At 43.7% G+C, this 24,171-nt stretch overlaps 2 protein-coding genes across 15 annotated transcripts in view; both read left to right on the forward strand.

The window, feature by feature from the left end:
• Positions 1–9,243, forward strand: part of LOC105067534 (spermatogenesis-associated protein 31D4) — a 154,206-nt gene extending 144,963 nt beyond the window's left edge. For 11 of the 14 annotated variants that reach the window (XM_074361749.1, XM_074361746.1, XM_074361750.1 and 8 more), the window contains 5 exons: positions 1,934–2,032; positions 3,138–3,294; positions 3,938–3,983; positions 4,542–4,602; positions 4,885–9,243. In XM_074361749.1, the coding sequence (XP_074217850.1) occupies positions 1,934–2,032; positions 3,138–3,294; positions 3,938–3,983; positions 4,542–4,602; positions 4,885–9,190 (4,669 nt within the window). In that variant the 3' untranslated portion in view covers positions 9,191–9,243. The remainder of the gene's footprint in view (positions 1–1,933; positions 2,033–3,137; positions 3,295–3,937; positions 3,984–4,541; positions 4,603–4,884) is intronic. The other 3 variants (XM_074361756.1, XM_074361757.1, XM_074361758.1) reach the window with 1 other exon arrangement.
• A 110-nt stretch (positions 9,244–9,353) lies between these two features.
• Positions 9,354–23,311, forward strand: LOC123616229 (spermatogenesis-associated protein 31D3-like). The gene is made up of 3 exons (XM_074361759.1): positions 9,354–17,982; positions 18,570–18,630; positions 18,910–23,311. Exons 1-3 carry the CDS (start codon positions 17,898–17,900, stop codon positions 22,907–22,909), a joined length of 4,146 nt encoding a protein of 1,381 aa, XP_074217860.1. The 5' UTR covers positions 9,354–17,897; the 3' UTR covers positions 22,910–23,311.
• The last annotated feature ends 860 nt before the right edge of the window (positions 23,312–24,171 follow it).

The following is a 24,171-nucleotide window of genomic DNA, read 5'->3' on the forward strand; positions in this document are numbered from 1 at the left end:
GAAATGCTCTAGTGAGAGCTTTATCACAAGGCTTAAGGGTTAGATATATGTAAAATGTGTGAAATGTGTTCCTGGGAGGGATGACATTTTAAACTTTTATTATTCACTTATACCTGACTGAGAGTCATATGTAATGTTCTTGAAAGAAGGTTTTAAGAGGGCAATAGAGAAAACCTGTCAGACACTAGTGCTAAGAATGAAAAGGAAAAGTTATCAAAGAGGTGATAGCATGCCAAAAATCGCTTTTCTTTACTTTCCAAATTTGGCAGTATTTAATGGACAACATGAATATTTTTAGTCATATAACTGCTTTAATTTTAGAACCAGGGCATACTTTTAATTTTAAGAAGTCATTTATGTTGTTTGAAAGAGAAGCCTTGAGAATATAGGGAATTTAGAAGTCAGGGCTCTATGACTCATTTGCTGAGTGATCTAGGGAAGTCGCTTCCCCTTTCTGAGCCTCAGTTTTACTCACTGATAAATGGGCACAATGACACCTGTTGTCCTATTTACATTACAGGATGTTTTTGAAAATCCATTGAAATCAATAAGAGCAATATGCTTTATAAAGAGACAAATAAATTTATAGTTTATAGTTGTGTTAATTTGAGAAGGATAAGTGCTATGAGCCTCTCCTGCTGAACATCAGTGGAGTTTATTTGTGGTGGTACAAAAGGAAAAAAAAAAGCCAAAAAAAGTTGTATCTTTAGTATCTTGTTTTTTTAAATTCTGAAGATGCTTCTACAAGGTTCTGAAAAGGAATCTTACTAACATTTGGGGAAAAGCCTTTTTATTGAAACTTCATGTAGGTTTTAAATGCAAGACACAGAAATGTATGTAAGGATATCTAGCCAACACATGCCCTTTTAAAAGAGAAAAGCTGCTCTTTAACCATCTTCTCAAAGAATCATTAATTTGTATCAGAAAATTGGAGAGGGTAGGCATGCAGGGATGCCTTCCCAAGTTGCATAATATGTTTGAGCAGTTATCACCCACAGCATCTGTCCCTTCCCTGATCTATTCCAGAGATCTACTGGCAATTCACAAGTGCCGTGGGGCCCTCTCCTGTGTGGTTATGTAACTCTTGATCTGATAGGGCTGTTCCCTAAAACTGCACCATGAGGTCCTTCAGGACAGAGACTGCCACTTACAGGTGCTTGTGTCTCCTAGTTTCCAGCAGTACATATTTATTAAATGAAAACTCTGCTGAGGCTGCAGATCAAGGCAGGAAGGAAGTGGTGCCTCTCGGCAGATTTTATCCTCAGGGCAGGTTACCTGTGCCTGCATAATTGAAAGAAGACTCTGCGGGCTTGAAGGTTGTCTTACGCTTTCACAGGAGATCAAGTAACTGTGCTAGGCCATGGGTGTCAAATAAACGGCATCACAGTGTAAGAAAGACATGAGGCATTAGGAGACAGTTCAGGGGATGGCTGTCATGAGGATAAAGGGTTTAGAAAAGAAGATGTAGTAAGAGGGGAGGGAAATACTGGGATTATTTAAACCTGACAAGTGGAGCCTGAAAAACGTGTGACAGGTAGCTGATTTTTGAACACATGTGGGGATGATTATATACAGCAGAGCTTTTTTTTGTGGTAGGGCACTCTGAGGAAAAGATTATATTTATAGGGCCCACAAGGATAATCAGGTAAGGCTAGATTCTACCCTACGGCTTTGACACTCCCAGGTCCCACCCTGCCACCAGAGACTTAGCACAATGGAACCTATCCCAGCCTTTGGGGACTGTTATGGACATTGTGTCCCCACCAAATTCATATGTTGAAACCCTAATCCCAATATGATGGTATTAGGAGATGGGGCCTTTGGGAGGTGACTAGGTCATGATATAGTGGAGCCTTCATGAATGGAATTAGTGCCTTTATAAGAGACCTCACAGAGCTCCCTTACTCTCTTTTTTTGCCATGTGAGGTTGCAGGGAGAAGACAGCTGTATATGAACCAGGAAGTAGGACTCACCAGACACAGAATCTGCTGTGCTTTCATTCTGGACTTCCTACCCTCCAGAACTGTGAGAAGTAAGCATTTGTTGTTTGAGTGACCCAGCCATGGTATTTCGTTACAGCAGCCCAAACTGACTAGGACAGGGATTTGTACACCTGTTAGAATACTGATGAAGAGTGCAGGGACTGTCTGTGTTTTAGGCAGAGTAAGAAGTGGAGTCAAAATAAAAAATGAGAGACTGAAGAAAAATGAGAAAACACTTTATTCTTAGATTTGAAAATATCAGCTTGGTTTGTCAAAGGGCAGGCGTGTGTGTGTGTGTGGTGTGGGGTGTGTGTGTGTGTGTGTGTGTGTCTGTCTGTCTGTCTGTCTAGGATGTCCTGAAAGTCTTTATGCAGTTTAAGCTTCATTCATTTCAGAAAAATTAGTGCCTCAGACTTATCCACAAGATTATTTGAAGGTTTAATTATTTACATTGATTTTATAGTGATTTTAGTTTAGTGAATGTTGAATAATGAATTACTCATTTTAATTATTTGAGTCAGCCCCTCTGGCTGAAGATGGTAAAGGCAGACTGAAACAAAAAGCAAAATTTGTTATTCAACATTCACAAAACTAAGAGTGAAAGAAGTTTAAGTTCTATATCTGGGTTCATGTAGGAAAAATATTCTATAGGAAAGATGGATTTCAGGATGTATATAATCCTGAGTGTGAATGTCTGGCCAGAAGTGAAAATCCCAGACCGTATTTTAGACTTTCAGGGCAGTGGAACTGGTGAGACTCAAGGTCAAGTTCTCCAAACAGTAAAAGGGGACCCAGGTAACATCTAGGTTACAGATGGAACTAGCAGAAATTTTCATTAAGGTAAATATATGAAGCAATGAAAGAAAGGGTGGAGTCGGAAAACAGGATGGCAGGGTAGGGCAGAGGGACCTAGACGGCCCAGGAAGGGTGGAGGGGTCTGCTGGGCTGGTGGGTGGGGGAGGGGCTGTGAGCGCACTCTCTTCATGTTGTCCCCTCCCCCGCCCTGCCCTCAGAAACCTTTGTGACTCTTCAGTGTTCTGTGATGCACTGATCTATAGTCAAGCGCCTGCACTCTCAGTGCTCAGTAACTTCAGGCAGCCTTGCGATTCAGACAATGGAATTCAGAAAATGGAATGTTCTCTCATTTTTGAACAGCCCTACGGACCCATGTCTGAGCTTTGGCTCAACATCCTTGGATATTGACCCCGACCTCACCATACTGTGCGGCTTGGGGTTGCTCCTTCTATTCCTATGCTACCTGGTGGGGTTTCCATCTTTACCAGCCTTCTGCAAAACCAAAGACATCCGAAAGGTAAGTAACCCTGGATGAGCCCCCAGCAGATATCCTTTACTGTTGTTTCCATTTCTCTCCCCACATTTCTCAATGAGTTTGGTTGGCTCAGAGAGATACCTAAGATGCACAGTCTGGGGAGAGGACAGAACACCATCCTTCTAGGGAAATAGATCAGGCAGGGCTAGGGGTTCAGGAGGACTAAGGCTTCCATTTGAAGCTCACACACCGTCTGAGTGTTTCAGAGGATTCCAGGGTAAAATCCCAAACAGTAAGTTCCTGGCCCTGGGTTAGTTAGAGTTTGGGATCTCTGCAAGAGAACAGAGTTCCCCAGCACTTGATCATGAGTCACGTTCCCATGTCAGGAATCTCTCCACCAAGCCTTCCTTTGTGTTGGGCTGATCAGGGCAGCAGTGCTGAGCCTCTGGGCAGAGTCCGGAGGTAGGGCTCCAGGATACAGGGTCCTATCTGAGGGACACGGATGTGACTGTTAGCCTCAGATTCTCTGCCCTCCTTGAGCAGATGACTTCTGACTGAGAATATCAAGTGTGGGCCTTACAGACAAAAGTCTTTGAGTTTTTCAAGGAAGGAAAATGAATATCTGAGTCTCCTAGAGGAGAGAGAAATGAGTCTCAGCCCCTCATTCTTTTCTTTTTGTTCTCAGCGTCAGGGCAGAGCCAAGAGGAGAAGGAAAGGTGGAACATCGAAAGGTAAAGTTCTGCCTATTCCACCTGATCTCTCCAAAGGTGACCCTTCCTGTCCTTTCCATGAGGCCCCAGGTCCATGATCTCTGAGGACGTCACTTGCTAGATACAGTCCCTGTCAGAAACCAGAGCTCTCAGAGTAGAGGCTCATGGGAAGGCAGTTAGAGCCTGAGACACTTCTCAGATTCCCTGCTCTGCCCATCGCTGGGCTTGAAGCAGTGATGGACCTGGGCAATGGGTGTTTCGCAGCAGGTGGCCATGTGAGATGTCGAGCGTCAGAACTTCTGTGTCCTGGATGATCAGATTGCTCTCTGAGGCAACACTGATTTCTGTGCTTCACATGGTGATTTTGAGCATCACATGAGATAGTATATATGAAAGTACTTTTCAAATGAAGCAGCATACGTAGGTGAACTTTGTTAATATCACTGACCGTTTGACCTCATCTACTAATCCTTGAGTCTCTCAGAGTGTAGTATCCCAAGGGTTTCCCATAAAGGGACTCCTATATAATACCTATTCTTCTACCTTCCTTACATATAACTCACTCTCCTGGTTCCTCAGGTTGGAGATGTCACCAGAGAGAAACAGAGGAGAAAACGAAGCTGATTTCTATTCTGAACAGGTGACTAGCCTTTCCCCTTCTTTCCTGACCCCTCTTTAGCATGTTCTATGCAATTCCAGGGATTCAGTGCAGCCTGCTGTAGTCATAGGAAGGGGTAGCATAGGAGTAGGTATGTGAATAAAGACCTTCAGGTGAGTACAATTGAGCATATTGTGAAGTCATGAATGTGGAGCAGTGTGAAGGGGCAGCAGGCATCAAGTGACGCCACCCCTGCCAAGTCAGCAGATCCTTTTCCCGTTGTTCTGGTCCTGGTTGCATCTTTGTACTTCCTGTCTCCTGCAGCCCCCTGGGCCGGCATGATGATACCACCCGCTTTCGTCAACTGTTATGTCCAGACCCCTTCTGTGAGGTGTGTAATAATGCAACTGCTGAGGTCAACTGGCTGCTGCACCCGGAGGCCCTGGAAGATGCTACTTCCTCTGCATCCCCTTTGGTTTCTACATCTCCTGTGACTGAGTCATCATTTACTCTGTCCCCTGCCTTCTCAGTAGTCCCTCTAGGAGACCTAGCATCAGCCTCCCTGTCTGAACCTTCCCCACTGGCCCCCTCTAGTCTCTCACCTAACCCAATGACCCCCTTAGTTGACTTTTTTTCACCCTCACCACTAGGTCACTCTCTGGCACCAGGGCCTTTTCCTTCTTTGGATTCTGAATTCCCAGTGGACTATTCCTCACCCCAACCCCTTGCGTTTCCCCCTCTCCTAGCACATGACACTCAGACAGCAGATCCTGTTGTCCCAGCAGAGGGCACGATGCCTCTAAATACCATCTTCTCTCTCGATCCCACCTTCTCCCAAGATATCAACTCCTTACAAGTTTTGTCCCAGGCAGTGAATCCCCCTGATTCATTTGTTTGTCATCATGCACCACCAACCCTGCCTGTTTCACCACAGCCAGACTGCACTTTAACTGTCACTCAGTCTAAATCGTTTGCCATCTTATTGAAGCCTGTTCCCGAGAACTCACCTCCAGATAGCCCAGATGCACTGTCCACTTATGTCCCAACAATCAAAGGCATTGACCATTCAAGCCTGTCAGTCTCAAACTTCTGGTGGCAGGCTCATACCAAAGACTTGTTCCCTTCGACCTTGGCACAATGTGATTTCAATCAAGAGTTTCTTGCTCTCCATTCTTCAGAGGCCTCTTTTGAGGGAGACCCTGCAGCCAACCTTGTAGAGCCTGGTAACCTCTCATTTCTCAGCCCTGATGTCCTGGCACTCCTGGAGAGACAAGTCCAAAAAAGGAGCAATTGCCTGACGTGGAAGGAAAAGGAAAAGGAAAAAGATTCTTTTCCAAAACAACTTAGCCCAAACTACCAACTAAATTCTCCAGGGAAAATGTTAGAATCAGTGGCTGATAAGCATGACTCTGCCATCTCCCTTCCTTTTTGGAGCAGCAGAGACAAACCAAAGGAGCTGCATGTGCCTCAGCAGTATCCTAAGACCTTAGAAGACCATTTACAGCAAAAACGTATCCAGCTCTTCTGGGGTCTTCCATCTCTGCACAGCGAGTCCTTGCCTTCTGCTGTTCGTGTCTCAGGTGATGGCTCCTCAATCTTTATTTTCAATGGAATCTCGAATACCTCCACAGGCCAAGAATCCCCACTACTTCCCCATCCCCTACCTTTGTCCTTGCCTGAGATTCAGCCTGAACCCTTGCCTCAAACTCTGCCTCAGCCACAGCCCCTACCTCTCACTCAGGCCCAGCCCCAGGCCCAGCCTCAGTCCCCACTCCCAGTCATACCATCTAGTCCTTTACCCCAGATTAGGATCTGTGGAGTGTGTTTCCATAGACCTCAGAATGAATCGGAGTCTCTTGCCTCATCTGAAATTCAACACCTGGAATGGAACATATTGCAGAAACAACAGAAAAGTTTGTGGGGTTTACCCTCTGTGGTCCAAAGATCTCAAGAAGAGTTTTGTCCATCAGTTTCTGACACTCCTCACTCCCGGCCCTCCCTGGCCCATGTTTCAGTCTCCATCCTTCCTGGAAAGTTTCCTCTCAGTGATGAACTTCGGAAGAAACTAGAGCATCACCTTCGGAAGAGGCTCATCCAACACCGGTGGGGCCTGCCTCGCAGAATCTACGACTCTGTGTCACTGATGATGCCTCCAAGAGAATTTTCAGAGATTTCTGAGTTAGAGAGCAATGATGGAGTTTCATTGATCTCTGTGTTTAAGGGTCAGAGTAGCAAAAATCTAAATGTTGGATTGAGCCAACCTGGAAGCTTCCATGAGAAGGACTCAGAAATGCTCCAGCTAGAGGAAGATGTGGGGAAGGATCAGGGACATAGCCAAGAGAATGGCCCAAAATATCATCTGTTGAATGACCCAAAGAGCTCTTCAGATAAGGATCTGGGGTATGACTCTGAGAAAGACCTAAACAGTCAGATGGAGAGTCCCTCAGAGAAAAATTCAAGGGAATTAGCAGGGAGTCTAAGTCAGAGACAACTTGAAAATGTCCTCAAAGTACATTTGAGCAAGAAGTTTGAGGAAATCAGTGAGGGCCGGCTCCCTGGGACTGTGCATAGTTCATGGCATGCTATTAAGCAGACATTGTTTCTTTCTGTGAAATCCCACACTCAGATAAAACAGAGAAGTTTGTCATCATCGGTGGATGAGAGCTACTCCCTGAATACCTGCCAGGATCTTTCCTTTGTTGATTCCAGTGCACACCAGATGCTGGAAACCCATATCAAAAGGTTTCGTATGAGGATGGTGTGGGGACTTCCCCCTAGAGTCGTTGAATCCATAGAGATCTTTAAATTGAAAGATGCATCATCCCAGTCCTTGTCCCATTCCAACTTCCCCTCTTCGACCAATGTGATTTCTGAGGTGGACTCCAAATCTGGGGGCTTCAAGTCCTTTAGAGGAAGCTCTAAATCTCTTTATGGAAACATAGTGGAAACAACAAATTCAGCCTCTGTTCTGGATCATTCTCTTCCTGCCACCTCACCTGTGGGCAAAGAAGGACAGAAGGTCCTGAGACAATCACGCTCTGAAATCAACCGTGGGCTTGCAGAGGATGTTCAGAGACTTAAGAATGCCAGACAGACTCCTCTACCTGTCACACACTGCGTCAGAGGGAAAGCAAGTCAGAGACAGGCTCTACTAGCCAATAGATACCCCCCAAAGCTGCCTGCAAAGCAAGCTGGGGCCAGAGATAAGCCACAGTGTAAGAGTATGAGTTCCAGTGATAGAGCAGAAAAGCAACAGGGCAAAAACATGGAGAAGTCCCAACCTGTTTCCATGCCCAAAGTGTCTAGGGAGATATTCAGGGCTGAGGAGCTCAATACTCTTCAATTAAAAACTATTGGTATGTTGACAACCAGCAAGCCAGGAAGCTCCCAAATGATAAACCTGAATGAGAGTAAAGTAGAAACTACTGTGACCACCAAAAACCCCCCACCAAAGCTACCAGTTCCCCCAGATCCTAAATCATTAGACCTTAAAGAACAACTGTTTGGTGAGTTAAAATGTAAATTGGAGAACAGGGAACATAGCCAGGCTCAAGGCCAAGCTACTGACATGTCCCTTGCTTCAGATAACTTGACTTACAAAGCCTCACTGACTCATACCCAGGGTGTCTCAGGTGGGGACATGGGCACTTCCCAGGTGCTACATGTCCATTTAGGTGATAGAGGACTCAGGATGGAGCAGCAGCAGGAGACTTGGGTCCCTAAACATGTCTTAAGGAGGTGCCAGGGTAAGAATTTCCCACCAACTGCAAAGAGAGTGAGCCCTCTGGGACCCAAAGCAGAAGAGCTTGGTGGAGGCGATGCAGGGCTTGGGACATCCCAACCTGAAAGGAAGAGTTTCCCTACTCAGGAGATGGCAGTTGAGGAGACACTTGGGAGCAAGTCTTCCCAGACCCTATCACAGAAGGGACAGCCTCCTTCTGAAAGCCTTATCAAAAAAAGAATGAAGCATTTTTTGCAATGGCTTTATCCTGGGGTAAAATGCAAAAGGCAAGAAGATCCCCAGAAAAAAGGCAGCCCCATATTAACTGCCCAGAGCAGAGGCCTCGTTAAAAGTAAAGCTGCCTTTACAAGGACGACTGAAGCTCAGAAAATCATGACAGACATTGGGAAGTTCTTAGGGGAGAAACTGGGGTGTCAGCATGCAACTGATGTCACCTGCTCTCAAGAGCCCCTTCCTTCCCCAGTGCAGTTTGGGAAAACTCAGCAAAAGGCAGAAGTGCAGATCCGAGCAGAGCCGGTTCAGGGGCATCCTCTCAACTATGAGGCTCCCTCCTGTAAAGTGACAAATACCAAGTCTTGCCATCAAGAAGCTATCTTTGCTGGTCCAAGTCATCCTCCAAGTGCTAGACGGATCAGAGACAGGAACAGACACCCCCAGAAAGTTGTGGCATTTAAGGACCAGCTATTGTGTCAGAAACATCCCCCACCAGTGCCCCGTAGGGATCCTGTGCCCCATCTGAACCCCACCTGCAGGCATCAAGCTGGCCAGGGCCCTCCAGCTGCCATCACCACTGCTGAAGGCTCTGTGTTCAGGGATCTGTCTCTACTGTTTAGACAGAAAATGCTTCTCCAGGATTTCCATGGAGGAAAATTTCCCACTCCAAAATAATTCCTTCTTTGTGGAGAATATTCATTCTTCCCAATAAATGTTTCTCTAATATATCTTTTCTGTGTATGGTGTTGGGGGTATGCATTTGGGGTAACTCGGCTTGTTTGTAGGGGAAGGAGAGTTCAGTTCTTACTGCTTGCTTCCTTTGACTTTGGCTAAAAGGTGACCAGTGCCCTGGAGCTGTTGTTGAGAAATAGGTATCATGTGCCCTAAAAGCCCATTTCCTCCCTGATGAAGCTTGAGGAGACAGGCTTCCTCTCCTGCCTCTTAACTCAGCCTTAATGAAAATGCGTAGCAGTCTGCACTCCCCCTCATTGAATGTTTTATATCCTTTAGAGAAGTAGGGATGACAGGTCTTCTGTATCTGAAGAGGGTTAAGACAGGTATAATACTTTCTGAAAATAAAGCTGAAGAAACAACAGCTTAATCATTATTTAGAACCCAGTGACCAGAGGCTCCTACAGGTGGCTGAACTCTGAATGGCACTGTTTGGGCAGGGGTTATTGCTGTACTGGGTCCTGGGCTGGTTGTGGTAAGGTCTAGGAACAGCATAGAAGCTGCTTAAGAATCTGTCATAAAGCTGAGAGTAAGGAAAAGATGCCTTAAAGTGAGTGGGATAGTAAGAAAAAGGTGAAGGAAAGAACGTCCTTCCTGATGGAACAAAGGTTTATGCCTCATCATTCCCATATTGGGACCCTGTGCTGCTCCCCTATTCCTCAGCCTGATCATGTCCTTGAGGCTGATCGGAACACTGCACACCACACCCATGCCTTATACCAAAAAGGAACGGGGGTATCCTTGAGTGCTAAAACAATATATCCAGGGATGTCATCAAGCATGGCATCCCCCTCTTTGGGGAATGTGAACTTGGTGCTTTCCTTCTATCTATGTTTGATGGCAGTATACGAGATCTTGTGTACAGTTCACCTATCAGGATGGAGGGCCACCTTTGATATTAATATCCTTGGTGGAGACATGGTAGACCTCCCCCAGAATACCTGCAGCTCGTGAACCAGAGGTGAGTCCTAGACTATGCACTAGGGTTACAGATTTTTGAGGGCTCACCATGGGCCTGCTTTTTTTTTTTTTTTTTTTTTTGACCAAAGCTGCACACATACCCATCCTTATAATTGAGGTCTAGACGGAAGGCAACTCCACTTGTACTGTCTGCGACTCAAAAATAGTGTGAATGTCCTAGAGAGCACTTGAGGTAGTTCTTCCAGACAGACTTATGGATGCTGGCTGTTAAAATGACAACAACCACCAAAAAATAGATGACCACTATAGCCTTCTCTCCCTACTTTCATCTTCTTATCCAGAGTTAGGACGTTGATCCTACGTTATCTGACGCTTATGGTTGCAGAAGGCAGATTCTCTGGAGGCCCTGGGAGAGACAAAAGGTGGAATGGGGCCCAGGGTGGGGGACGTGAAGAGGTGTACTAGGGAAATGCAAATCAAAGCTGCTAAGATAACACTTCACACACACAAGGAAGGCCAGAATCAAAAAGTCAGAGTAAAGCAAGTGGTGGTGAGAATTTGAAGAAACTGGAACCCTGCTACATTGCTCATGGGAATGAAAAATGGAGCAGCTGTTTTGGGAAACAGTCTGGCAGTATCTCAAAATGTTAAACATAGAGTTGCCATTATGACCCAGCAATTCCACTCCTAGGTACATACATGCAAGAGAAATGAAAACATAAGTCCACACAAAAATTTGTAAACAAATGTTCATAGTGGTATTATTCATAACAGTTAAAAGGTGGAAACAACCCAAATATCCATCAGCTGATGAGTGGGTAAATAAAATACGATATAGCCATACAGTATAATATTTTTGGCACTGATAAATGCTACAACATGGATGAACCTTGAAAACATTATGCTAAGTTAAAGAAGCCAGTTACAAATGACCATGTATGATTCCATTCATACGAAATGTCCAGAATAGGGAGCCCTAGAGAAGACAGAAAGTGGATTAGTAGTTGCTTAGGCCAGGGGGATGAGGGGGATAATAGCTAAAGTTTACGGGGTTTCTTTTTGAAGTCAGGAAAATGTTTTAAAAATTGACTCTGGTGAAGCACATGTCTGTGAATATACTAAAAATCCTAGAATTATTTTAAATGGGTGAATTGTATGGTATGTGATCTATATTTCAATAAAGCTGTTAAAACAAGGAATTTAAAAAGAGTAAGCTCTTCAAGATAACAAGAAGGAGAGAGGATACAACAAAAGATGTCAACACATTTTTGGAAGATGGAAGTCTGGTGAAGGAGTGGTCGCTGACAAGCAGAGCAGACAAAGCGCTGGAAAACCAATTCACACCACAAAACCCCAGAAGGTGAATGATGTGGTGGCACCAGATAAGAAAACAAATTGGGGGTCCTTTTTCATATTGTGAATAAGTTTTAAAGACCTTTTTTATTTTTTAGGTGGTAGTTGCTATTCTCCAGCATTCTGTAAAACTGTTGAAATGTGCAGAGGATCCCAGATTCCTTGCCTGGGACAGAACCTGAGATAAATTTTACAGTTGGCATTAAACCCTTCTGGGGTCTGGATATGGTGGTGGTGGCAGCTGCAGGAATCAAAGCCAGAAATCTCAAAGGTTATGTACAATTCAGAACAGCAGTCAATGTATTTTTTAAAATGTATTCATTTGAAAGTAAACTTGTGGAAAAGTTGCATGGTTGGTAAAGCCATCTACCCTTTATCCAGACTTACCTATTGACATTTTGACCCATTTGCAATCTCTCTCCTGTCTCTTTATGTCTGTTTCTGTCTCCTTCAGTCCCTGCCTCCCTTTCCTCTCTATATGAATAAACACACATACACATATATATGAAAAATATGCATACATTCCTGAACATCTGAGAATACATTTCCTGTATCATGCACCTTCTCCTTGAATATTTCATTGTGTATTTAAGAACAAGATTTTCTTACATATAGTAATTTATCCTCTTCAGTAAATTTAACAATGGCATAAAACTTTTAATTAATATCCCATTCATATTCCATTTTTGTCAATTTATTGAGTAATGTCCTTTGTGGCTTTTTAAAAAAACCTCCATTACAGGATTCAGTGTAGAATCACATATTGCATTTAGTTGACACGTGTCTTTCGTCTCCTTTAATCTGGATCAGTGTTTCTCAGTCTTTTTTATAACAAGGCCATTTTTTGAAGAGTATATTTGATGTGTCATTTTTATAACCCCTACTCACCTGGAAAAATTTTTGGTGGAGCTTATCTTGCTCAGAGTTTAAAGGATGGTTTTACAGTTGTGAAACATAAGAACCTTAGGGACAGTCAGGACTAGACTTTCTATTAACAACAACAACAACAAAAACAATACCAGAGATATAAAGATATGTAGAGGGATTTTTCTGAACAGACACACCTCCTGCAGGCAAGGGAGGAGGGTATGTGAGATGGGGTGGGCTTTTCTTTTGGGTAGCAAAAATGGTGGAGCTGTGGATGCAGAAGACAGGCAGAGAAAGAGCTGTCATTACTGGTAAAGCTTCCTCATATGCGAGGGAAAGAATGGGGATGTCTGGGTCAAGACTGATTCATTGGAATCAGCAAGAGAATGCAGGCATGCAAAGCAAGGAAATGACACAGGGCTTAATTTCAGCATTCATAATCTAAATAATGAAGCTATAAGGGTTACAACTATTAAATGACTAGCTAGCGTAGGGAAATAAAGTCAATACATATACACCAAATGTAACAACAAAAATGACTATTGTTTAAAAAGGTATAGTCATGCCAAAAAGAATTTTGGTGAAAAGTTAGCAAATAGATGGGGAAAAAAATCATAAAACTTTTCATGGAAGAAGTAACCGTACCTGTGATTCAAAAAAGCCAAAAGCTGTCTCTAAATGTAACTGCTCATTAGAAGTTATTCCAAAGAGAAACCTACTCCCTAAATCAAGATGAGTTTGGTCCTGCAGGTTGTGTCCTGTACAATAAAGGAAAAATGTTAAATGTTGTGGGGAGAGACAGGATTTGGCAGAAGAAAGGAGGAGCAGTGGGTTGAGACACTATGGGTGAAGGGGGCTAGATCTGAGGACCCTTGGGAGCTGAACAGCCTAAGTGGGATTTTTGGGGAAAAAGAAGTACTAAGATTTTTAAGTTGCTTGCCGTGGGTTCATGGGTGTGCCATGCCAATTTCCCTTTTTGTCATGCTTCCTGTTCACTGGTACAGGCTACTCTGCATTCTCATGCTTTTTGGTAATGTGGATTCTTTCTAGGAGATGTGGGACGGTGTGGGGCTGCTGCTGGGTATATTTCTGACTTCACACAGGTAAAAACATTATGTTTGAGAAGAAGCTGTAGTTGAGGGCAGAGTGGATCTTGAGGTGTAAATCCCTGGGCATAGCAGACTTTTAAAGCTTATGTGGGGTCCAAAGAGAGATCACCAAGCAGTAAAAGAGTCTCAGGTAATATCTGGGTAACAGATGGAATAAATAGAAAATTTCACTAAGGTAATATATGGTCTGGGTCTAGGGAATGTATGGAGGTGGAAGGTAAGCTACAGGTATCTAAAGGGCCCTGGAGGGATGGACAGATGTGGTGGACTAGGTGGTGGGGGAAGGGTTGTGGGTTCATCTCTCCTGTGTTGTCCCCTCCCCCACCCTCAAGAACCTTTGGAGTCTATGCTAAACCTCTGTGATGTGGGCCTAGAACTCTAGTCTAGAATGTGCACTCTCAATGCCCAGATGCCTGATGCAGCAATGCACTTCTGATGATTCAGACCATCTTCTTTCTGAGAAGCCTTATTACACCATGGCTGAGTTCCTGCTCAACTTCCTAGGTTTTCCCATCCTTGCCTTTGTGTGTGGGGTGGGGTTCCTTCTTCTTTCACTGTGCTACCTAAAGAGGAATTCATGTTTCCCAGTATTTTGGAAACAGCGAGATGTCAATCAGGTCAGTAAACCGAAGCCCCTCAAAGGTATTAAGTATTTCTTTTCAAATTGATGCATTCAATCCTATCAGTTTCTTTCTAAGTACTGCTTTTGCTGTGTCTCACAAATTTTGACAAGTTGCATTCTAATTGTCATTTAGTTTAAAATATTTTTTTCTCTTGAGATTTCTACCTTGACCCATGTGTTAGTAGCATGCTGTTTATTCTTCAAACATTTTGGCATTTCCAGCTATCCTTTTGTAATTGATCTCTAGTTTAATTCCATTATGGTCTGAAAACGTACTTTATGATTTCTATTTTATGTGTTAAGGTGTGTTTTGTGGCCCAGAATGTGGTCTGTTTTGGTCAATGTTCCATGTGTACTTGGGAACAATTTGTATTCTATTGTTGAATGAAGTATTCTATAAATGCTAATTAGATCAAGTTGATTGATGGTGCTGTTCAGGTTATATCCTTACTGATTTTCTGTCTGCTGAATCTGTCCATTTCTGATAGAGGAGTGTTGAAGTCTCCAAAAGTAACAGTGGATTCATCTATTTCTCTTTGCAGTTGGGCCAGTTTTTGCTTTACGTATTTTGACACTCTGTTGTTAGACAGTATACATGTTAAGAATTGTTGCGTCTTCTTGGAGAATTAACCCTTTTGTTGTTATGTAATGCCCTACTTCATCCCTGATAATTTTCCGTGTTCTTAAGTCTACTTTGTGTAAAATTAATATAGTTCCTCTTGTGCTCTTTTGCTAGTGTTAGCATGGTACAGTTTTCTCTTTCCCTTTACTTTTAACCTATCTGTATCTTTATATTTAAAGTGAGCATTTATAGACAACTTTTCCCCCTCCCCTCTTTTTCTGCCTTTTCTGGTTTTAAACAAGCACTTTATATGATTCCATGCTCTCTCTTCTCTTAGCATATTGTTGTCTTCTTTAAAAAATATTTTAGTGGTTGCCCCAGAATTTGTAATATCCTTTTATGACTAATCTAAGTCCACTTTCCTATAACACTATACCACTTCATAGGTAGTGCAGGTACCTTGTAACAGAGTTCTCAATTCCACCCGCTGTCCCTTGTAACATTGATGTCATTCATTTAACTTATCCATATATTGTAATCACCCAATACATCATCATTAATATTATTAGATCAATTGAGAATAAAAAATAAAAGTTTCATTTTACCTTCATCTATTCCTTCTCTCCCCTCTTTGTACGTAGATCCAAGTTATCATTTTCCTTCTCCCTGAAGAACTCCTTTTAACTTTTATTTCAGGGCAGGTCTGCTGCTGATGAATTCTCTGGTTTGTCTAAGAAAGTTTTTATTTCTTCTTCACTTTTGAAGGATAATTTCACTAGATATAAAGTTCTAGGATGGTGTTTTGTTTTTTTTTTTCCTTTCAACAGTTTAAATATTTCACTCTATTCTCTTCTTGTTTGCATGGCTTATGACAAGCCCATAATTCTTATCCTTGTTCCTCTAGTGGTAGGATGTTTATTTTCCTCTGGATTCTTTTAAGAGTTTATCTTTCAGGTTCCTACAGCTTTAATAAAATATGTCCAGGTATAGACTTCCTTAGTATTTATACTGCTTGGTGTTCTCTGAGCTTCCACAATCTATGGTTAATCTATCATTAATTTTGGAAAATCTTAGGCCATTATTTCTTCAAATATTTCTTCTGCTCTGTTCTTTTCTTTTTGGTATTTCAATTACATGTATGTCACATATTTTGAAACTGTCTCACAATTCTTGGATATTCTGGGTTTAAATTTTTTTTAATTCTTTTTCTTTTCACATTTCAGTTTGTAAAGTTTCTATTGACATATATTCAAACTGACTTATTCCTTCCTTGGCCATAGGCAATCTACAGATGAGCCAATTAAAAGCATTCTTCATTTCTGTTAGTGTTTTTGGTCTCTAACATTTCCTTTTGATTCTTTCTTAGGGTTCCCCTTTCCTCTGTTTATTGTTAATCTGTTCTTGCATGTTTCTACTTTCTCCATTAGAGCCCTTAGCATATAAGGTTATTTCGGATTCCATGTGTCATAATTCAAAAATCTGTGTCATATCTAAATGTGGATCTGATCCTTGCTTTATCTATTTAGACTGCTTTTTCTTGTCTTTTATCTTACCTTGCATTTTGTTGTTGTTGTTGAAAGCCAGACATGATGTACTGGGTAATAGGAATTGCAGTAAAGAGACCTTTAGTGTGAAGGTTTCTGTTAATCTGTCTAGGTGTTGGGTTGTGTTTAATATGTAGCTGTAGGTCAGAGAATTCAACTTCCTGTAGTGTCCTTGTTTTAATCTCCCCTGGTGTCTTTAGGTTTCCCTAAATCTCCTCTTCATATAGAGCCTATGCCTTGCAGTTCTCTCAGCTATGATCCTCTATTATCATACTGGAGCCCTGTTGATGTGTGATAGTAAGCGGCCGGGGAAGGGAATATTATTAAATGCCTTTTAGCAGGCCTGTGTCCCTGGGTTTTGATGTTCACGAGCATTTCTAATTGTTTTCTCTCTTTCTTTCTTTTCACTCTTTAAAAGAGACAGGAAGGCTAGAGGGAGCTGGAGTTGGATAATTTCCCTTCTCCCACGTGGGATAAGACTCTGGTAGTCTTTTCCTCTGCTGAGTAAGCTCCTGTTATGGATAACATTCAGGGGATATTTCAAAATGCTTTCAGAATTGTTACCTTTTTTCCCATTCCTACGCTCCCCCACCAGAAACATAAGCATTTTTCATGGCTCTTTACTTTGAGAATCTAGCGGGGTTCCTGTAGGTAAAACCCATGAATATGTGGAGGTCCCCCTAATACAGTGACTCTAGGAGTTTCTCACTCTCGTGCTAGCCCACATGCATCCTCTAGCAACTTGTTGAAGTGTCATTTTAAGTGTTCCTACCAGTTTTGGCTTCAGTGGCTTCTGCTCCAGGTAAGGTGACTTCAACTACAATTCTCTGCATTTATCCTCTCTGAAGATTTTGGAGAGTGGTTTGCTCTGCAGCCTCAATCCTCTAATGCTCCAAGAAAAGTCTGATTTTCAATTTGTTCAGCTTTTTGCTTCTTCTCAAGACTGCAGGGATGACTCCCAGGCTCTTTAAATGTTGGAGCTGGAAGCAGAAGTTGCCCCTCAAAGGATGAATCTTTATTTTCTTATTCCTTTTCTAATATTTCTCAATGAGTTTGTTCGGGTCAGAGAGATACCTGAGTCGGGAAGTCCAAGGATAGGACAGAACACCATCCTTCTAGGGAAATAGACCAGGCAGGGCTAGGGGTTCAGGAGGACTAAGGCTTCCATTTGAAGCTCACACACCATCTGAGTGTTTCAGAGGATACCAGGGTAAAATCCCAAACAGTAAGTTCCTGGCCCTGGGTTAGTTAGAGTTTGGGATCTTTGCAAGAGAACAGAGTTCCCCAGCACTTGATCATGAGTCACATTCCCATGTCAGGAATCTCTCCACCAAGCCTTCCTTTGTGTTGGGCTGATCAGGGCAGCAGTGCTGAGCCTCTGAGCAGAGTCCAGAGGCCGGGCTCCAGGATACAGGGTCCTATCTGAGGGATACGGATGTGACTGTTGGCCTCAGATTCTCTGCCCTCCTTGAGCAGATGACTTCTGACTGAGAATATCAAGTGTGGGCCTTACAGACAAAATTCTTTTGAGTTTTTCAAGGAAGGAAAAACTGAAACATTTTAAACCTTTAAAATTGGTCAAAGGATAGAACACAAAGTTCTATTAATTAAAGTAGAGAATCATATTAACCATGGGTAATGAATATCTGAGTCTCCCAGAGAGGAGAGAGAAATGAGTCTCAGCCCCTCATTCTTTTCTTTTTGTTCTCAGCGTCAGGGCAGAGCCAAGAGGAGAAGGAAAGGTGGAACATCGAAAGGTAAAGTTCTGCCTATTCCACCTGATCTCTCCAAGGGTGACCCTTCCTGTCCTTTCCATGAGGCCCCAGGTCCATGATCTCTGAGGACGTCACTTGCTAGATACAGTCCCTGTCAGAAACCAGAGCTCTCAGAGTAGAGGCTCATGGGAAGGCAGTTAGAGCCTGAGACACTTCTCAGATTCCCTGCTCTGCCCATCGCTGGGCTTGAAGCAGTGATGGACCTGGGCAATGGGTGTTTCGCAGCAGGTGGCCATGTGAGATGTTGAGAGTCAGAACTTCTGTGTCCTGACTTTGTAAAAGTCCTTTGACTTCCTGGATGATCAGATTCTTCTTTGAGGTAAATAACCATTGAGCTATGTTTCTCAAAGGGTGGTTCTGAATATCACATGGGATAACACATATAAAAGCCCTTTGTGAATGATAAAGCAACATACATGTTTGAGCCTTGTTATTATTATCATTGACCATGTGATCCTATATCCTAATTCTTGGGGCTCTCCAAGTCCAATCCACCAAGGGTACCACTAAAGGACATTCTACTCAGCCTCCTATAAGGTCTCTTTTTCATCACACTCCTGGTTTCTTAGGTTCAAGAGCTTGCCAGAGCGAAGTAGAGGAGGAAAGGAAGGTGCTCTCTCTTCTTCAAAGGTGACTAAACATTACCTTGTTTCCTGTATCCCTCTTTTTAATGGAGTATTTGAATTTCTAGAGCCTCAGTGAAGCCTGGGATTGACATGGGAGAGAAAATCCTCAGATTCAGAATGGGAAAGCCTTGGAGAAAGGGATAGAAGATACACTGTGAGATTAAGGAAGTAAAAGAATGTGAAAGGATAGTATACACTGGGCAGCCATATTATTGCCAGAACTGCCAGGGTTTCATGTTTGTTCTGGTCCTGGCTGAAGCTTTGTACTTCCTGTCTCCTGCAGCCCCCTGGGCCGGCATGATGATACCACCCGCTTTCGTCAACTGTTATGTCCAGACCCCTTCTGTGAGGTGTGTAATAATGCAACTGCTGAGGTCAACTGGCTGCTGCACCCGGAGGCCCTGGAAGATGCTACTTCCTCTGCATCCCCTTTGGTTTCTACATCTCCTGTGACTGAGTCATCATTTACTCTGTCCCCTGCCTTCTCAGTAGTCCCTCTAGGAGACCTAGCATCAGCCTCCCTGTCTGAACCTTCCCCACTGGCCCCCTCTAGTCTCTCACCTAACCCAATGACCCCCTTAGTTGACTTTTTTTCACCCTCACCACTAGGTCACTCTCTGGCACCAGGGCCTTTTCCTTCTTTGGATTCTGAATTCCCAGTGGACTATTCCTCACCCCAACCCCTTGCGTTTCCCCCTCTCCTAGCACATGACACTCAGACAGCAGATCCTGTTGTCCCAGCAGAGGGCACGATGCCTCTAAATACCATCTTCTCTCTCGATCCCACCTTTTCCCAAGATATCAACCCCTTACCAGTTCTGTCCCAGGCAGTGAATCCCCCTGATTCATTTGTTTGTCATCATGCACCACCAACCCTGCCTGTTTCACCACAGCCAGACTGCACTTTAACTGTCACTCAGTCTAAATCGTTTGCCATCTTACTGAAACCTGTTTTGGAGAAATCATCTCCAGATAACCCTGCTGGGTTGTCCGCTTGTGTTCCAACAATCAGAGGCACTGATCATTCAAGTCTGTCGACTTCAGACTTCTCCTGGTGGCAGGCTCATGCCAACACCGTGTTTCTCCCCACATTATCACACTCTGATTTTCGGCGTGAGCCTGTTTCCTTTCATATACCAGAGACCTGTCTCTGGGGAGACTCTATTACCAAGCACATGGAGGCAATGAGCCATTCTTTCCTTGGCCTTAATATCCAGGAACTCTTGGAGAGACAAATAAAAAAGAAAATGGCCTTCCAGCATTTAGAGAAGAAAGAGGAGGAAGAGGCATCATTCTCAAAAGAAATGTGGTCTGAGTACCAACAGACATCTTCAGAGAATTCACTGCATTCGCCTGACACACAGGATAGTACAGCCCCCCAAGCTGGCTGGAATACTGAAAGCAAATCAGAGCAGCTGCACATTTGTCAGCAGCTCCCATATGTCAAGACTTTGGGGGAAAATTTGCCACAGAAATATCACCAGCTCTTCTGGGGTCTTCCCTCCTTGCACAGTGAGTCCCTAGTGGCTACTCTCCTGGTTTCTAGTCGTGGTTCCCCACTAGAGCCTCATTTCATCTTATTCAACAGAATCTGTAATACTTCTGCAGTCAAAATGCAGGATCAAGAATCTTTGCCATTTCTTCATTCTCACCCCCTCCCCCTCCCCAGTGTACATCCGCAACCCTTGCCTCAAACTATGCCCCAATCCCAGCCCCTAATTTTCAGTCAGGTCTGGCCCCAGGTCCACCTTCAATCCCGACTCCCAGTCCTACCGTCTTCCCCATCCCAGGTTAGGGACTGTGGCGTGTCTTTCCATAGATTCCAGAATGAGTCAGACTTTCACATTGCAACTGAAAATCAACACCTGGAACGGCATGTATTGCAGAAACAACCGGGAAGTTTCTGTGGTTTAGTTCCTGTGCTCCAAAAATCTCAAGAAGCCACTTGTCCTCGAGCTCCCAACCTCCCATTAGTCAGCCGGTCGCCCCACACCTATGTACCAGTCTCCATCCTTCCTGGCCATTTTCATATTATCCCAGGAGAACCCCAGGAGAAACTGGAGCTCCATGTTCCAAGGAGACTAATTCCTCGCTGGTATCTCCAAGCCTGTAGGAATCTAGAGTCAACAGCATTGATGGAGGCTCAGTGTAAATTAACAGAAGTACCTCAGCAGAAAGGCACACATGTTCACTTACAACTCTCTGAGCTTCAGGGCCAGAGTAGAAACAATGTAGGGAAAATTCAGTTAGGTCTCCCAGGAAGTTTTCATGAGAGGGTTCCAACACAGTTTCAGCTAAGGAACGACATGAGGAAGAATCTTGGGTATATTTTAGAGAAGGGCCCAGAAGACAGCCCACAAAGGGTCTCAGAATGCTACCTAGTACACAATCTGAGGGCTGCCTTGGAGACAAAAAGTAACTGTGTGTGTCACTCAAGGAATCACCTGGGGAGTGAATTATTAAATGTCTCAAGGAAGGACACAGACTGGAATCAAATAAAAACCATTCTTAGATTACATGTGAGCACGAAGTCTTGGCAGATCACTGCGGGTAGGATTCCTATAGGTGTGTGTCGTTCATGGCTGGCTGACAACAGTACATGGCCTCTTTCCGGGAGTTCCCAGACCAATATGGAAGACACAAATTCAAAAAACACAATGGTAGATAAGGTCTACAGCCAGATTAGCACTCTAGAGCTTTCTTTTCTTGATCCCAATACCCGAAAAGTACTCGAAGCCCATATTTTAAGGTTTCGTGTGAGTCAGAAGTGGGGACTGCCTCTCAAGGTTCTTGAATCCATAAAATTCTATATGTTGAGAGAAACCAAAACATGGTCTCTCCCCCAGTTTGACTTTCCCTCCTCAACCATCCATATTTCTGGGGTGGATTCCAAAGGTGAGGTTTCCAAGCTCCTTGAAGGAAGCTCTAAAACTTCTCAGGGAAGCAAGGTAAGAACTACAAATTCAGTCACCATGCTGGATCGTCCTCACCCTGTTATCTCATCTGTGGGCAATGAAGGACAGAGGACTCTGCAACCATCACACTCTGATATTGACCAGAAGCTTGCAGGAAACATCCAGACAATTGAGCGTGGCAGACAGACTTTTCAGCTCCTCACACACAGAGACAAAGACAAAGTGAGTCAGAGGGAGACTGTACGAGACAACAGATGCACTTCAGAGGTGCCCATAAGGCAAGTTGGGGGTAGACATGAGCCAAGGGATGAGAATGTGAACTCCAGTGATAGAGTGGAAATGATTGAGCGCCAAAAGATGTGGGAGAAGAATTTAGAACATTCTTTCATGTCCAACATGCCCAGTGAGACATTCAAGGCCAAGAAGCTGTGTGCTCTTAAATCACGATCTTGGGACATCTTGACAACCATCAAGTTGGAAAGCTCCCAAATGGCAAATGTCAATACAAATAAAGTAGAAACTACTCTGACCACTCAATTTCCCTCACCAAAAATGTTTGTTCCTCAAGACTCTAAAGTATCAGACCTGCACAAACAGCTTTTTAGTGAGTTAAATTTTAAACTGGAGAGTGAGAAACATAACCTGGCTCAACGCTGTCTCATGGACATGCCCCTGACTTCAGACAGCTTGCCTTCCAAGCCTTCACTGACTCATGCCCAGGGTATCTCCAGTGGGGACACAGTGCCTTCCCAGGTGCTGCATGTCTACCTGGAGGACAGCGGGGTCAGCACAGAGCAGTGGCAGGATCCCTCTAAGCACGTCTTATGGAAGTGCCCAGATAAGACAGTGAGACCTCTGGGCTCCAAAGCAGGGGAATACAGAAGTAAGGATTCAGGAATAGGGACATCTAAAGCCAGAAAGAAGAGCCACCCTGTTGAGAACCAAGAAATAAAGGACACTTCCCCATCTCTGTCACAGAATGAACAGCTTCCTCCTGAAAGTTACTTCAAAAAAAAGATGAGGCATTTTTTTCAGTGGATTGATTGTAAGAGAAAAATCAAAGACCAGGAAAGTCCCCAGCAAAAAGCCAAATTCATGTCAACCTCTGTGCAGCATCAAGACTCAGTTGAAAGTGCAGCTGTCTTTGTGAATTATGGGCCTCCTGAAGCTCAGGAGCTCATGACAGCCATTGGGAAGATCCTAGAGGAGAAACTGGCACATAGGTTCGAATCTGAGGCCTCGGAGTTAAGTCAGCACAAGAAGGAACTTCAGACCCAGGGAGAATCTGACCAGGGACATCCTTACAACTGTGGGGATCTCTCTAACTCACAGCAAGAGGAATGGGCAAGTACCAAGTCCTCTAACTAAGAAGCTGTTTCTGCTGACCGGAGTTGTCTTACAAGTGTCAGACAGAACAGAGACAGGATCAGACATCCCCAGAAAGTTGTGGCCTTTGAAGACCAGGTATTATGCCAGACTCAACCCTCTTCCCTGTCGTCCAGGGAGCCTGTACTCCATCCAAGCCCCACCTGCATGCACCAAGAATGCCAAGTCCCTTCGGCCACCCTCACCCCTGATAAAGGCACTGTGTTCAGAGATTTGACTCTTCTATTCAAACCGAAATTGCTTCTCCAGCACTTCCAGGGAGAAAAAATTTCCCCATAGAACTCATCCAGTCCTTGAAAAAACTTGCAGATTTCATGATAACACATCTTCTGATGAGAACAATTTTTCTTTAGTACAACTGAGAATATTGATCCTCCTCAATAAATGTTCCTTCTAATAGAGAAACATTAGCATTCTCTGTGTACTGCACTGGGGGCATGGGTTTCGGGTATCCTGGGACTTGTGTGTAGGGAAAGGAAGAGGTATAGTTCAGCTCATACTGATTTCCTCTCTTGGCTTCTAAAAGATGACCAGTTCCTTGTAGGGATCCTGACAGTGGCCTTCTCAGTTTTATCTTGGGGTCCTTTACTTGATCTTGCTCAGATGTCCTGTACTTAAAAAACTTTATTTTTCTATAAAAAGTACAAAACCTTTACTCTAAAAATTTTCAGGCCTTTCCAAAATGAGAAAACCCCTTAAAGTCCAGAACTTGCCTCAAACTATCTCTTTACTCTCAAACTATCCTGCACTATGTATAGCTATAGGGTGGGATGAGTTACTCTGGCATAATATAACCAGAATTCACCTCTGTTGTCTCAGAGTTTTGGAGGATGTTTAGTCCTTATGGTTAGTGGTAGAGAGAAATCTTTCTCTTAGGTCTCTTGGTGAGGAATAAATGTCACCTGCTCCTGAGAGCCCTTCTGTCTCTTGTGAAGTTTGTGGTGATGGGCCATGTTTCCCATCCCTTACCTTACCCTAATGAAAGTGGGTAACACTTCGCCCTTCCCCTTCCTCTACCCTTACTGGAGCAGTAGGGAAGACTGAATTTGTAATTCTGAAAAGGACAAGGGATATGAATATTTTCCTGAAAATAGTGACTTACTTTCGTTTAGAAACAGTTGCTGAGTCCAGAGTGTCTCACAGGTGGGTGATCACTGAGTGGGTTGTGTATGGATGGTTTTGCAGCTATGGACACTGGGCTGGCCAGGGCAGGGTCTAGGAACTGAGTGGGTCTGGTTGAAGAA

This window comes from Camelus bactrianus, chromosome 4 (assembly GCF_048773025.1).
Source record: "Camelus bactrianus isolate YW-2024 breed Bactrian camel chromosome 4, ASM4877302v1, whole genome shotgun sequence".
NCBI lineage: Eukaryota > Metazoa > Chordata > Mammalia > Artiodactyla > Camelidae > Camelus > Camelus bactrianus.